A 13,537-nucleotide genomic window follows, 5' to 3' on the forward strand; every position below is an offset into this window, starting at 1 on the left:
AGAATTGGCGCGAGGTGTTTCGGAGTGCCAATCCTAGGATGACCGCCGCCGTGGGCGTGGTGGCGGGGGCCGGGGCTGGGAGGAAGCCTGCGCCGATTCAGCAGCAGCAGCAGCAACAGCAGGGGTTGTGTTTGAGGGGTAGTAGTGCGGGGGCGGAGGGGAGGGGGGATGCGGAGAGTCGGGAGGTGGATGGTGTTGTTGCTGCTACGATGGAGGAGGTTGGGGATGATACAGGGAAAGGTGTGGGTAAGGGTGGTGTGGTTAATGGGGAGGGGTTTGTCGCGGCGGGCTTGGTCATCAATGGTGGTGAGGTTGGGGATGGAGGTTCTTTCGAAGGAGGGGATCCTAAAGCTGAAGCTGCCGCCGCCACCAACGGGGTGGTGGTAAATGAGGAGACGGCGGATGGGTCCTCGCTCGATGAGTCGGTCGCGAAACCGACAGCGCCCCGGTCCAGGAAGCGCAAGGCCGATGATGCGGTCGACGATATCCCGCAAACTGCAGCAAAGACCCGGGCCAAGAGGGTCGCGTCCTCCACGAAAGCCGGAAAGGCTAACAGCAGTAAAGATGTCCCCGTCCCCGTACCTGCTGCTGCTGCTGCTGCTGCACCGTCGGCCCCTGTGCGCAGATCAGCGAGGAATAAATAACGGAACGCAATCCATCGCGAATGAGCGTTATGACGTTATGACTTTCTTGATATTTGTGCAGTTTATACAGATTTGTTGAACCCGACATACTAATTAATCTCTGGTTCTATGCGTACTCCTTGTTGAATGCCCGTCCTATCACCATCCGCCGAATCTCGCTCGTTCCCGCCCCGATCTCGTACAACTTCGCATCTCGTAGCAGCCTCCCCGCCGGAATCTCGTTGATGTATCCGTTGCCTCCCATGAGCTGGATGGCATCGAGCGCGCATTCTGTCGCTCGTTCCGCAGCATAGAGGATCGCCCCGGCGCAGTCCTGGGTGCGGATTATGGCTCCGGACGGAGAACCAGCCGAGTTATCGATCTGCCGGGCAGTCGCGTAGGTGTAGGCCCGCGATGCCGCCAGTTTGGTGTGCATGTCGGCGAGCTTGCCTTGGATCAGCTGATTGTGAGCGATCGGCGTCCCAAACTGTTTGCGGACGTGCGTATAGGGCAGCACGAGATCCAGCGCAGCCTGCATGATTCTGTAAATTCGTTAGCTCCGGGACATACTCAGTCTTCTCGTCCCCCTTCACAGCCAGTCAAGTCAATGCCGGACAGACAAAACCTACCCCAGAGGACCCGCACTGAGCACCAGGCGCTCCAGATCCAACCCCTCCATCAACACCTTCACGCCACGATTCACCTCGCCGAGAACATTCTTCGTCGGGACGAAGACATCTTCAAAGACAAGCTCTCCAGTGTTCGAGCCACGCATGCCCAGTTTGTCAAGCTTCCGGGCGCAGGAGAAGCCCTGAAACTCCTTCTCGACCACAAACGCGGTGATACCCTTGGACCCGTTCTCCGGCTCCGTTTTGGCATAGACCACCACGTAGTCTGCATCTGGGCCCTGCGCATTCGGTCAGCGTGTACTTAGAGCGGCCAGCCCGGTTCGAGCGAGGATCTCTCACGTTCGTAATCCACATCTTCGTTCCGTTCAACACCCAGCCCCCGTCTACGGCCTTCGCCGTTGTCTTCATACTCACGACATCGGACCCGGCCGAGTGCTCCGACATGGCTAGCGCACCGACTTTATCTCCCGAGAGAAGCCCGGGGAGGAATCGTTCTTTCTGGTCGGCGTTCCCGTTCAAGGAGAGTTGGTTGACGCAGAGTTGGGAATGGGCGGCGTATGAGAGAGCGATGCTTCCTGCTCGTACATCCATGGGTCAGAATCACTGCGTTTCCCGCCCAGCCAGATGGAGAGACAAAGGGAAAGAAAGTTGGGCATACCAGAGGCACGACTGATCTCCTCCATGACTATGCAGTGGGCCTGGTAGCCCATCCCGAGACCGCCATACTCCTCGTTCGCGGTGATGCCCAAGAATCTGGTTCATAGATGGAGCGAGTCAGCAACGACGCTTCTGCAATGGACGATGCATAAGTTAGAGACGACGGCCATACCCGGCATCGCCAAACTTCTTCCACATCTCCGCCGGGAACTCATTCTGGGCGTCGGTCCGCGCGGCCAGCTCCTCGGGAATCTCGCGCCCTTGATTCCGCGATTGATGGTTAGTAAAGGTGTGCCTTGTCCTCCAGCTATGGTACCGGGCCTACTTACGGGTGAACTCTTGGACTCGTTCTCGTAGCTCGAGCAAGTCGTCTTCCGTTGGAGGAACGAAGTCCTTCGGGTGCTTGGTTGCTAGGGTGCGTAGTGCGGGGGGCTGGATGAGGGGATGATGGATTCGTCTGGTTAGAGTCCGGGGACAGGAAGACCGGAGAAGACTGGGGAATCGGGGAAGGGCAGCCATGGTAAGATCAATTGTGTCTCGGTGGTTATTTATGGAATAGATCCTCGTTGAGAGGTAACAGGCTTGATGATTTATACCCTCAAGGGAGAATGAATAGAGAGGGGAGAGCGGCGTGTCGATGTCACGGCGGCTAAACACGGCAAACAGCGCTATGCTTCTCCGCATGTCACCTGCTCCTCCTCTCCTCCCCTTCCTTTCGCCGACTCCTCTTTTCTCCTCCCCTTCCTCCTTCGGTTTCTCCACTCCACAGAGATAAAGAGCACACAGTATCTGCTATTCATCATCTGGTTCTTGCACAGGTTCTTGCACAGAATCATGCAATAGTGCGGTCTAGTAGTCGTCTACCAGTTGGCGTTCCTTGATCCCCGGCATCCGCACCCTTCGTCTTCCCCAGCTTTTGCCCACTCCCTCCCCGCAATGCGCGCTCCGTCTCCGCTTCTGCGGAGCCTGAGACCCAACACTGTCGCCCTTCCATATCGACGATTTGCACTGCGTCCATCCACAACCATAACCTCCCCTCGAATACTCTCAAGATCAATTGCCAACTACACACACCCCCATCATGCATCTGCCATATCCGTCCTCCCCACCGCCGTCGATACTACATCGTCCGAATTCCAGGAAAACGCCCAACAGATGCAAGAACTCCTGAATCAGATGGCCAGTCTCCACGGCACAATCTCGCAAGGCGGTCCTGAAAAGGCCAAGGACAAACACCTGGCCAGAGGCAAGATGCTTCCTCGGGACCGGGTCAGCGCCCTCATTGACCCGGGCACGTCGTTCCTCGAGCTCTCGCCGCTCGCCGGCCACGAGGTCTATGGAGAGGATGTGCCCGCCGGGGGAATCATCACGGGCATCGGAACGGTGGAGGGGGTGAACTGCATGATTGTCGCCAACGACAGCACGGTCAAGGGCGGCACCTACTACCCTATTACCGTGAAGAAGCATCTCCGGGCGCAGGCCATCGCGCAGGAGAACAAACTGCCGTGCATCTACCTGGTCGACTCGGGCGGTGCCAACCTGCCGCACCAGGCGGACGTCTTCCCGGACCGCGACCACTTCGGCCGCATTTTCTTCAACCAGGCCCGGATGAGCTCGCTGGGGATCCCGCAGATCGCCGTGGTCATGGGCCCCTGCACGGCCGGCGGCGCCTACGTGCCCGCCATGAGCGACGAGACGATCATCGTCGAGAATCAGGGCACTATCTTCCTGGCTGGCCCACCGCTGGTCAAGGCCGCGACGGGCGAGGTCGTCTCCGCCGAGGATCTGGGCGGCGGGCACCTCCACAGCACGATCTCAGGGGTCACGGACTACCTCGCCGTCGACGACGCCCACGCCATCGTTCTGGCGCGACGGTCCGTCTCTAACCTGAACTATCCGCAAACGAACCTACCCTCCACATCCAACACAGCAGCAGCGACGACGACAACAACAACAACACCCATCAAAGAACCCCTCTACGACCCCAGCGAGCTCAACGGCATCGTGGGCACCAACCTCCGCCGCCAGATCCCCGCCCACGAGGTCATCGCCCGCATCGTCGACGGCAGCGAGTTCGCCGAGTTCAAGCGCGACTACGGCACCACACTCGTGACGGGCTTCGCGCGCATCTACGGCCACCAGGTGGGCATCGTCGCCAACAACGGCATCCTCTTCTCCGAGTCCTCCCTGAAGGGGGCGCACTTCATCGAGCTCTGCGCCCAGCGCGGCATCCCCCTGGTCTTCCTGCAGAACATCTCGGGCTTCATGGTCGGCGCCGACGCCGAGAAAGGCGGGATCGCGAAGAACGGCGCCAAACTGGTGACGGCCGTCGCGTGTGCCGACGTGCCCAAGTTCACCGTGGTGTTTGGCTCCAGTGCCGGCGCCGGGAACTACGGCATGTGGTGAGTTCCCCTCCCCCCCCCCCCCTTTTTGGTAACATAAAACTAAGACTGATTGACAATCCCCCAGCGGCCGCGCCTACTCCCCAAGATTCCTGTTCATGTGGCCCAATGCCAAGATCGGGGTCATGGGCTCCGAGCAACTGTCCGCGGTGATGGAGGCCGTGGGCCGCACCGCCGACCCGGACCTGAAGGCCCGCATCGACCGCGAATCCGAGGCGGTGTTCTCGTCGGCGCGCCTCTGGGACGACGGGGTGATTCCGCCCGCGCAGACCCGCCAGTTCCTGGGGTTGGGGCTGGCGGCCGCCGTCGGGGGCAAGGTCGATGCCGATGTGCGGACGCGGTTTGGGGTGTTCCGGATGTAGTCCCATAGTCACATACAAGACACACATCTTAAGTAAACATCAACATCGACGTATGAAATCAACTAGCCTTGAAGTTCAAACCTCTGGCCCTGTCCCCTTCCCTCTTCGGTGTTGTACCGCTTATGCTGGATTACTCCCCCGGTATGAGCCAGTCTCCCCTCCCCAACGGGGAGGTATCGTATATCCTTCAAGTATCCACCCATCCGATAGATAGGGGTTCATCACTGCAACCAACCAACCAACCCCCTTGCGCTTCGATACAGTGCAACACCTCCCTAGTCACCCACAGCCCGGCCCGAGTCCCTTTTGACAGCGTCAAATACCCGCGGCGATGACATCACCGCTGGTTGTGTAGTGTAATGGTTAGCACCCGGGATTTTGATTCCCGTAATCCCGGTTCGATCCCGGGCATGACCTATGCTGCTATTGTCGTTCCAGTTACGTGATTTGCGTTCCTGTTTTGCCTTTCGTTTCTCCTTGGAACATTTACTTAGCACTGCATTTCTCTTCTGGTTCTGCTTTTGTTTTTGGTTGCTCCTCTGGCATGGGTGGGTGAGTTGAGTTGAGTGAGTGAGTGGGGTTGTCTGGATGACATAGGGGTTTGTTTTACCCCAAGTCGCAATGGATGACTTGACTTGACTCGACTGTGGTTCTGTTATGCTTCTGAGGTACCGGCGGGAATGCATGCGACGTACAGCACTCGTTGGGGCCGGGGGTGGAGGTTCACCATCGAGGGATCAGAGGAGTCTAGACTTCAGGTTGCTTCTACCCGGAATGGTAGCGAGTATAATTCCCGTCTAGTTCAGCCGAGGATGCTTTCTCTGGGACGAGATCACTTCGTTACCAGCTGGGTATCGTCCACAGCCATCAGCGATACCAACCCACGAGATTGACCGGCCGAACCGTCATAGGGATTGGAGAAGAGCAAAGGCTTCTGTCCGCAGGGCGATGTAAGTACTCCGTATCTGGCTCGTCTATCTATGCCGGCATATAGAGCTACCCACGTAGGGCACACCGAAAACAACACCTGCCGGGAACAAAGATCAATGGCTCACAGCAGGGCTGCTGTTAATTTCTGCGTCTTTCGATTCTCGCGACATATGCAATCTATCATCCAACCTTTTTCTGTTTCAAACAAAACTGTGTTTATAACCATACACCAGACAATGATACCATGCGGTAGGATGGCAACTAGATCAGGAGACCAACTATACACTTTCCCTTTTCCATCGCAACAAAAAAAAACGATCGGGCTATAAATCACATATATCTATCGTGGGAACACATTGACAGCGTATGATGAAACATGGGGTCTGAGATTCAACATTAAACAAGGATTGTAGACGGAAAGGGGTATGTGCAGCCAAAAAAAAAAAAGAGAGAAAGCCAAGAAATGAAAAATAGATCTTGCGGACAAGCAAATGATTTGCTCGCTTGCATTTTGAAAGTTTGTTGCTTCACTTCGTCCCGATATAAATCGATCATAAGATCACGCAAGGGCCCTTCCGCCGCTTCTTATCCTTCTTTTTCTCACCCCGATTGGGGTTCTCCCGTTTGCGGGAGGAGTCATCGCTCTTCGAGTTGCCTTGCAGGTCCTTCCGGATGATCTGCCGGCAGAGGTCAATGAAGACCTCGTTGACGTTGGCTCGTCGACGAGCCGAGGTTTCGTAGTAGGGGGCGTTGCCCCAGCTCTGGGAGAGAGCAAACGCGCGGGCGCGTGGCACCGCGCGGTCTTCCTCAAGGTCGGATTTGTTGCCCACAATGACAATAGGCACTTTCTCATCCTCCTTGATGCGGATAATCTGTTCTCGTAACTCGGATAGTTCGTTCAAGGACGACATGCTCGTGATGGAAAATACGAGCAGAAACCCCTGTCCTTGCTTCATGTATAGCTCTCTGCAGAGTGCGCTGTCAGTTGCGAGATCGGATGAAAGGGAATGCTGGTGATCATCTTGCGATTGCGCGATTGCGTGATCGTAGGAACCTGTGATGCTGGAGGGTGGGCGCAATGTTTACCTCATGGCCGCTGTAGATTGGTTAGATGAGAGGAAGCTCCATCGAGGGATCATTCACTTACTGAACTGTTCTGTTCCTGCAGTGTCCAGTCTGCACATGTCACTCAAGTCAGTTCCCTTGGTCCATCATGGATTGGCCCAGCGTCTAGGATCCCGAATTTCAGACTGTGGGAGGAAACATACATTTCCAGAATACATTGTCGGCCCTACTGCGGGTAAGTGGCTGAACATGTCTTGGGGGGAAGTGGTGTCACTTACGTCTACCTCGATCTGTTTTCGGTAGGAGTCCTCGATTGTCGGGTCGTAGCTCTCAATCCACACATTTTGCACGAATTGAGCTGCCTGGCGTCAGCACGAATACAAGTCAGACGGAGTAGTGCCCTCGTCTAGACATACCCGTAAGACAGCTCTTGCCCACACCTCCTGTTGCGCCGACGAGAATCGCCCGTCGTCAGTGGTGAATCTTTCCCGATCCCAGGAGGAGAGTATGTGCCTACCAGCGCCTAGAACGACGATATGATACTCCCGTCTGTAGTCGGAAAGCGAGCGATCAGCAATCTCCGCCGAGTAGATGTGTCCGAGAGCATGATGCGCAAGTCGGGGGACTTACTGTGGCCGCATTGAGACGATTGGCTATAGCTTCGCGATTATAGTGATGTTTGGGGCTGGGTATGAAGGTGTGAAAGACGAGTCAGGCTCCGACAAAAGTATCGATGTCGATTGTGTTGTCTGACCTGGGAGGGGGCCGAATCTGCGGTCGAGACGGGAACGCTGCCGAATGCGACAATTGAGAAAAGGTTGGCCGAGGGAGGAGGGAGGAGGAGTAGCCCTGAGGAGGAGGAGGGAGGGGGAGGGCAAAACAGGCTTTGTCGATGTTTGTCTGTATCAATCCGCACCAATCAATCAAAGGATGGATGGGAGGGGGAAGGGAATGATCGGAGGTGAAGAATGAATTGATTCCCTTTCGGAGGGTTGGAGGCGGGGGAGTCGGGAGGAGTGCTGGGAGAGCAAGGGCAACATCCACACGCGATCCGTTACATCGGTCTTAATGCCAATCGATTCCCAACCAATTCCGCGGGAGCTGGCAGGCGGAAAGCGTCGGACAAGCTGGACACAAGAGAGGTCTGGTGAAGCAAGGTGTGGGAAGGAGGGAAGTTGAGTTGGGGGTGGTGAGAGGAGAGTCGGAATAAAGGAGAACGATGGTGGTTCGAGATGTCGAGGCGGCGAGTTTTTGGAAGTGGGTGGGAAGGTGGGATTGGTTTGGTTTGGAAGGAGGAGGAGGAGGAGGAGAAGACAAGAGAGAGAGGGAGGGGAATTTCGTGTTTCTGACCACCACCACTACCACTACCACTGGTGCCGGAGACTAACTAGAAAATAATTAAAACTAACAACAAGCGTGAGCAAAGTACTCCGTAGAGCAGAGGAGCAACAAGAAGCGTCCAAGACGTGAGCAAGAGCCAGACAAGAGGCAGAGGCAGAGACAGAGGCAGAGACAGCCAGCCAAGCCCAGTCCACCGAGAAAGTGGGTTGGATTGTGGTTCGGCTTTGTGTGGGGAGGAAGAGAGGAAGAAATGCATGGGATTGCGATAACAGGCCGATTGATCAATGTCGGAGCACACATGCGCACATACACGGACTGAATTCACGCACCTTTCTGACCTTCGGTCGTTCTCTGACCCTGTCTTATACTAATGTTCTTCTGTTTTCTTTTCGATGTCTTTGATGGGCGCACCCGCTGAGGAACAAGAGCCCCCGGAAGTTCGTTCGTTCGTTCGTTTCGGCGGCGGTGAGGATGGCAAGCGATGTTGTGGTGGTCCAGGAAAAAAACCTTAAACAATCAATGATTAGACTAGCATTGCTTGAAGCTTCTCTCCATCCCGTCCGGAATGCATTCCCCCAAACTCAATCCGGCATAACAAGGAACAAGAGGGTGTGAGAGAGGGTGTGGAAGAGTGAGCGCGAGTCTGAGGTCAGATCGTCTCTTGTGTAATTCCGAGGGTGGAGTGGACAGTACATCGAGTAACTACCTAGTAGTAGCTACCGTACTCTTCCTCCGAGAAAGGGGGGAAGCCAACATGGTTTAGCCAGAGAATAATTGAATCAGCCGTCCTGTCCTGCTCCTATGCATGCGTCCGACTTCTGGAAGATCATTCTTCGGGCTCGAAGGACGTCTGCATTGTTGGAGGGGAGACTGGAGAGGAGAAGAGGAGGAAGGACAGGGTAGCCATTGACGAGGATGAATAGACAACAAGCAACTGAGCATTCAACAATCACAATCACTTACCTGAGCTTTCTCTTGCGCCAGGATCACCTTATAAGTTAGCGACTGTACGTACCTGCTTACTTTTGAAATTTGGCAATTCAGATAAACAGACACCCAGACGGGGTGGTTGTTGGACAATATAATCCTCCGGATGGCAAGGTACAGTACAACCAGACACTCAAGAGAAAAGTACAAGTGCCGAGTGTACAAAAGTCCCCCAGACCACCACCCTCAAGATCAATCAATCATCAACAATCATCAACCCTGGGCACCTCCATCCATTACCTTGTATCATGGATCTATTTGCCTCTTTCCCGATACGGCCCATCTATGCTAACCCCTCGTTTCAACGTCATCATCACCAACCAAGACTGCATGCATCCCTCATCCTCGATCATTCCCATCTATCAAATCTAACATTCACATCCCTCCCTCTATTGCCTCCGGTCTCCATTCTCCCTTCCGACCCTTCCACTTCCACTTCCACTTCCACTTCCCACTCCCCAAAAATCCACCAAACCTCTACTCCGTACCACCTTCTCCAACCCACCCCAGATAAACAAGACAGAACCCGAAGTAAGTTACACTCCACTCCACCAAAGAAAACCCACCGAACCCGAGCGACCAGCAATTCCGGAAAGTACTGAAACTGTCAGGGACGGATCAAATCCTTCAAGTTCTCTTCATCCTGCAGGGTACTTTCACCTCACTGGCTCGATGTCCCCCCTCGCCCCCAAAAGAGTCAAGCCGCACGCAAAGTACGCACGGGAGAGGAAGAAACAGAGAGAACCGCCATGCCATTCGAAGTACCGAGGTGTGTGTGTGTGTGTGTGTGTGTGTGTGTGGCGGGTGGATGTATCCGAGTCGAGATTCGATGTATCACACCGACAAGTAACTCATGAGGTGAGGTACGGTAAGGTACTCCGTAGGGTTTACTTAATTCGTATGCTATGTACGGAGTAATATGTGTACAGCTATGACCTGTACTCGGAAAGAGGCTCGTAGCTTGATGAAGCTCCCGCCTCGTCATCGGGATCGTGATTGTTTCAATGCGTCTCTGCCCTCGGTGAGTTATTGAAGAGGGAAGGTGACATGACTTGCATTTTTGCATCGCATCGCATCGGCCAGATGTTGACGTGACGTGACGTGACGTGACGTGGGCGCTCAGTGTCAGGCGGTGGACATCTACTTCTACTTCGGTACTTGTATGTGTGTGTGTGTGTGTGTGTGTGTGTGTATTGCCAGGTGTACTGTACACTCGCCAAGGCTGCGCTGGGCTGCTTGTCATGCCAGAAGTGAAATGCATCGGATGTACGGAGTACGTACATTGTTTGCCGCAAACAATCTTCGCGGCGTGTACTCCGTGCACACACCGAAGAGAAGGTGTCGGCCGAATACACTCTTAGCGAAACCACTGTATCAGGCTACATGCACGAACACGCCATCCACGCCCTAGCGGAAGGGAAAACAACAGCCCGTCAAGCCAAATTCGCGAAAATACTATGCATCTATACATGTATGTATCTTCAATGCTCTGCATCCACAGCCAATTGGATGCAAGCCGCTGCAAAGGGGGTTATGTACTAGCGTTTTCAGGGGGTCACGGCTTCTGAGAGAGACGTCCTCGTTTATAGTGTATTCTAAAGCCGTAGAGCAAATCCTATCGAGCTGTCAAGCCTGTACCCTAGTTTATATGTACATACATGCGCACCCCTCTCTCCCGTCTAAATGTGACCCTGCCTGATCGAGTCAAAGCTGCAACGGAACAGGCATATCACAAAACCTTAGTAGTCGGATCCTGCCACCTCCTTGACGCCATTGACTTGTTCCTTCCCCTTGCGGCTGTACTTGTCCAGTGCGTCAAACACATGGCTGAACACTCGTCGGTTCACATCATGGGCCCATAGGAAGTCCAGATGCTCGTACTCCGGGATCTCCTTGGCCACGGTCCCGCTGGGTAGCTCGGATAGCATGACGTTGATGTCGACCAGGCTGTCACTTCCGCCGTACAGCAGGACGATAGGGGTTTTGATGTTCTTGGTCGGGTACTTGGCCGGCTTGTAGAAACGCTCGCTGGCCACAATACTCAGCGGAGCGTGGATCTCATCGTCGTAGAACTGGAAGTTCCGGTGTCGGATGATCTGAAACCAGTGCACCACCGACTTGGTGCTTGTAAAAGAGAACAGGTGCAGGTACCCCGCGAGCTTCTGCCAGCGACTGATATTCTTGCATCTCCAGTTGAAGAGGCCGCGGAGTGACGTGTCAATGATCCAAACGAAAATCGGGGGGTAAAGAATGGTCTGCCACATAGTAGTGGAGCTGAGGATGCTGCGTCTGCCGAACAGGAGGAACAGGAAGTTAGGCGAGGCCTTCATCAACGAGTCTACTACGTGGTTCGGCAGACCTGTTGGGGCCATCGCGGGCGCGAGAGCCACGAAGACATCAATCTTCTGATTCAGGAGCGGATGGATGGAGAGAGTCGCGAAGGCCTGCGCCGTGCCTTGCGAGAAACCAACATATGACAAGGAGGGCTGCTCCGTCACGTCAAGAATGTATCGGATGCTGTCGGGGATATCATGAAAGGAGAATTGGTCGATGGAGAAGTCCCAGAACTCGTTCGTCAACGGAGAGTGCTTGATGGACTTCTTGGAGTACTTGTTGCCGCGATTATTCCCAAGCCACACATCGTAGCCGCGCTCTACCAGTTGAAAAGGCAGGCATCGCTGTTCCTCGGACAGGCAGACCCAAACCTCACTGCACATCATCAGCCCATGGTGAAGGTAGACAACCTTCTTCTTGATGCTTCCTTCACCCTGGTTGATCCGTTTCCCTTCCTCGCCCTTGCGAGAGGAGAGGCGGTGGAGGCCGAGCAAGTAGCCGTCTCCAGTCTGAACGATGTGCTCCTCCGCCTGGTATCCAAACAAAGCGCAAATGTCCGTGAAATCGGACGCCTGCGCCACGGCCGCAGCGACCTTCTCTTCATTCTCACGCTCATCGAGCTCCTCCCCGGGAGGAATCAGGAGGTTGAAGATTGTCTTCGAACGATCGTAGCAGAACCGAATGACAGGTTCAGCTGTATCCAGTCAGTGCCCGACCCTTGGCAAAACGACATCAATCCGGGTGTACTTACGCAGACAAAAAGTGATAATATGTATGACCCATTCCAGCAACACCAAGATCAGCGACCCAAACAGCGCCAAATACTCAAACCAAAACAGCCTCCCAATAACCGGTACACGCGCCATGATCGCAGCCCAAGTTTCACCGCACTGTAGGGCAAATGAACAGAAGATAGAAAGAGAGGCTCAATGAGTTGGCGGATTATCGTAGCTCATAGCGCGTCGAATCAAGAGTCTCATCGTTGAGTGAAGGCAGCAAGGCAAGGATACAACCCGCCTCCTAGAAAAGGGGAGTTTCAATCACAGGGTCCGTTCATCTTCCCAGACGTCATGCTGGAGGGGGTGGCAGGCGGCCGCTTCTTCATGTGATGCTTACCTAATCCGGGGGAGAGACGAGGGCACTCCGAGCCGTCGAAATTGCCGGCCGCAGATGATCATCAGATTGCTGCCCGTTCTTTGGTTGCCGTGACTGAATACCTTCTTGTTCGAGCAGTCGGGCAAACTCAATCCACGATGCCGGCTTCCTGTCAGGATATCAGTGAGTCACTCTCTCCTCAAACTGTTCCCCCAATTCCTCTCGCGGCGGGAGTTTGTAGCGACTTGCGCGCGATCCAGCATTCGTGGTCGGAGATAGAGGACAACCTCGAGATAGCCCTCATACCATTGTCACCCACTCTTCTGACCGACCTTCCTCTCGCGGAAACAGGGAACGCACTGGCGCAATGCCTCCAGGAATCCGACTGCATCATGGTCCAGCGACACAGCCCGCGGGAGTGTCTCAGTGACCCTCACGTCGACCAGCTTCCGATGCGATGCCAGCAGCTGCGGAAGGGCTTCAGCGAGTGCAAGTGAGTAAACTCCCAACCCACCGAGGATCGATTCCACCCACCCATTTCCTTAAATCTGGCCTACACAAGCTAACACCCAATCCCCCTTCCGCCACACAAAAACAGACGCGGCTTGATCGACATGCGCAAACGATTCCGCGGGAACCAGCCCATTTCGGTATCGACGGAACTCGAGGGCGGAAGCTCCAACAAGTCCCAGCAATTGTATGCTGGCAAGCCGGCGTTCGAGTCGGTCAAGGAGATCAGTGGAGATGAGGTGAAGATGGATCCCGAGAAGACGAGAGGTCTGTGATCGCGGGGGGGGGAAAGAAATAATTGGTGTTACCCAAGGGGAGCGGGCAAGTCAGTTGTCATCAAGAACAACCCCCCTCCAGCTTGGCACTCGTAACGTTTTTCTGCGTTATACCATTCCCCAGCCCCCTCGGGATTCAACTGCTCTGCTCTATCTTTTTTTTATGCTCTTTGTTTCTGTTTCATCTGCACTGGCATGGTTTTGGAGTTGATTGGAAGAATATCTGGGACTGTGCTTTCCCTCCTCTCATGTGATTACTCTAGGACTACGTTCTGGGACTATTGTACTGTACATACTTTGAAAGAAGCTCTTGCGAATATTCTCTAC

The 13,537-nt window shown here is 54.6% G+C and overlaps 5 protein-coding genes and 1 non-coding gene across 6 annotated transcripts; 3 read left to right on the forward strand and 3 right to left on the reverse strand.

Annotated features, from left to right (window-relative positions):
- Positions 1 to 684: 684 nt before the first annotated feature.
- BO66DRAFT_393345 (isovaleryl-CoA dehydrogenase) lies at positions 685 to 2,512 on the reverse strand. The gene is made up of 6 exons (XM_025647739.1): positions 2,239 to 2,512; positions 2,082 to 2,169; positions 1,911 to 2,005; positions 1,592 to 1,827; positions 1,253 to 1,530; positions 685 to 1,165 (listed from the first exon to the last, which is right to left on the reverse strand). The coding sequence occupies exons 1-6, from the start codon at positions 2,426 to 2,428 to the stop codon at positions 751 to 753; spliced, it is 1,302 nt and encodes a 433-aa protein (XP_025501978.1). The 5' UTR covers positions 2,429 to 2,512; the 3' UTR covers positions 685 to 750.
- A 174-nt stretch (positions 2,513 to 2,686) lies between these two features.
- On the forward strand, positions 2,687 to 4,692 carry BO66DRAFT_353683 (putative 3-methylcrotonyl-CoA carboxylase, beta subunit (MccB)). Its single transcript, XM_025644812.1, has 2 exons — positions 2,687 to 4,311; positions 4,379 to 4,692. Exons 1-2 carry the CDS (start codon positions 2,846 to 2,848, stop codon positions 4,671 to 4,673), a joined length of 1,761 nt encoding a protein of 586 aa, XP_025501979.1. The 5' UTR covers positions 2,687 to 2,845; the 3' UTR covers positions 4,674 to 4,692.
- Positions 4,693 to 5,018: 326 nt separating this feature from the next.
- On the forward strand, positions 5,019 to 5,090 carry BO66DRAFT_t225. The gene has a single exon. It is a non-coding gene; the product is annotated as a tRNA-Gln (tRNA).
- A 953-nt stretch (positions 5,091 to 6,043) lies between these two features.
- Positions 6,044 to 7,598, reverse strand: BO66DRAFT_135240 (putative RAS small monomeric GTPase (Rsr1)). Its single transcript, XM_025642009.1, has 8 exons — positions 7,299 to 7,598; positions 7,186 to 7,217; positions 7,085 to 7,111; positions 6,947 to 7,026; positions 6,874 to 6,894; positions 6,751 to 6,787; positions 6,690 to 6,699; positions 6,044 to 6,569 (listed from the first exon to the last, which is right to left on the reverse strand). Exons 1-8 carry the CDS (start codon positions 7,307 to 7,309, stop codon positions 6,155 to 6,157), a joined length of 633 nt encoding a protein of 210 aa, XP_025501980.1. The 5' UTR covers positions 7,310 to 7,598; the 3' UTR covers positions 6,044 to 6,154.
- Positions 7,599 to 10,496: 2,898 nt separating this feature from the next.
- BO66DRAFT_135118 (sterol esterase) lies at positions 10,497 to 12,531 on the reverse strand. The gene is made up of 2 exons (XM_025642008.1): positions 12,082 to 12,531; positions 10,497 to 12,024 (listed from the first exon to the last, which is right to left on the reverse strand). Exons 1-2 carry the CDS (start codon positions 12,194 to 12,196, stop codon positions 10,736 to 10,738), a joined length of 1,404 nt encoding a protein of 467 aa, XP_025501981.1. The 5' UTR covers positions 12,197 to 12,531; the 3' UTR covers positions 10,497 to 10,735.
- Positions 12,485 to 13,308, forward strand: BO66DRAFT_135284 (PET191 family protein). The gene is made up of 3 exons (XM_025642010.1): positions 12,485 to 12,608; positions 12,777 to 12,918; positions 13,024 to 13,308. The coding sequence occupies exons 1-3, from the start codon at positions 12,584 to 12,586 to the stop codon at positions 13,208 to 13,210; spliced, it is 354 nt and encodes a 117-aa protein (XP_025501982.1). The 5' UTR covers positions 12,485 to 12,583; the 3' UTR covers positions 13,211 to 13,308.
- The last annotated feature ends 229 nt before the right edge of the window (positions 13,309 to 13,537 follow it).

This window comes from Aspergillus aculeatinus (genome assembly GCF_003184765.1).
Source record: "Aspergillus aculeatinus CBS 121060 unplaced genomic scaffold BO66scaffold_37, whole genome shotgun sequence".
NCBI classification, from domain to species: domain Eukaryota; kingdom Fungi; phylum Ascomycota; class Eurotiomycetes; order Eurotiales; family Aspergillaceae; genus Aspergillus; species Aspergillus aculeatinus.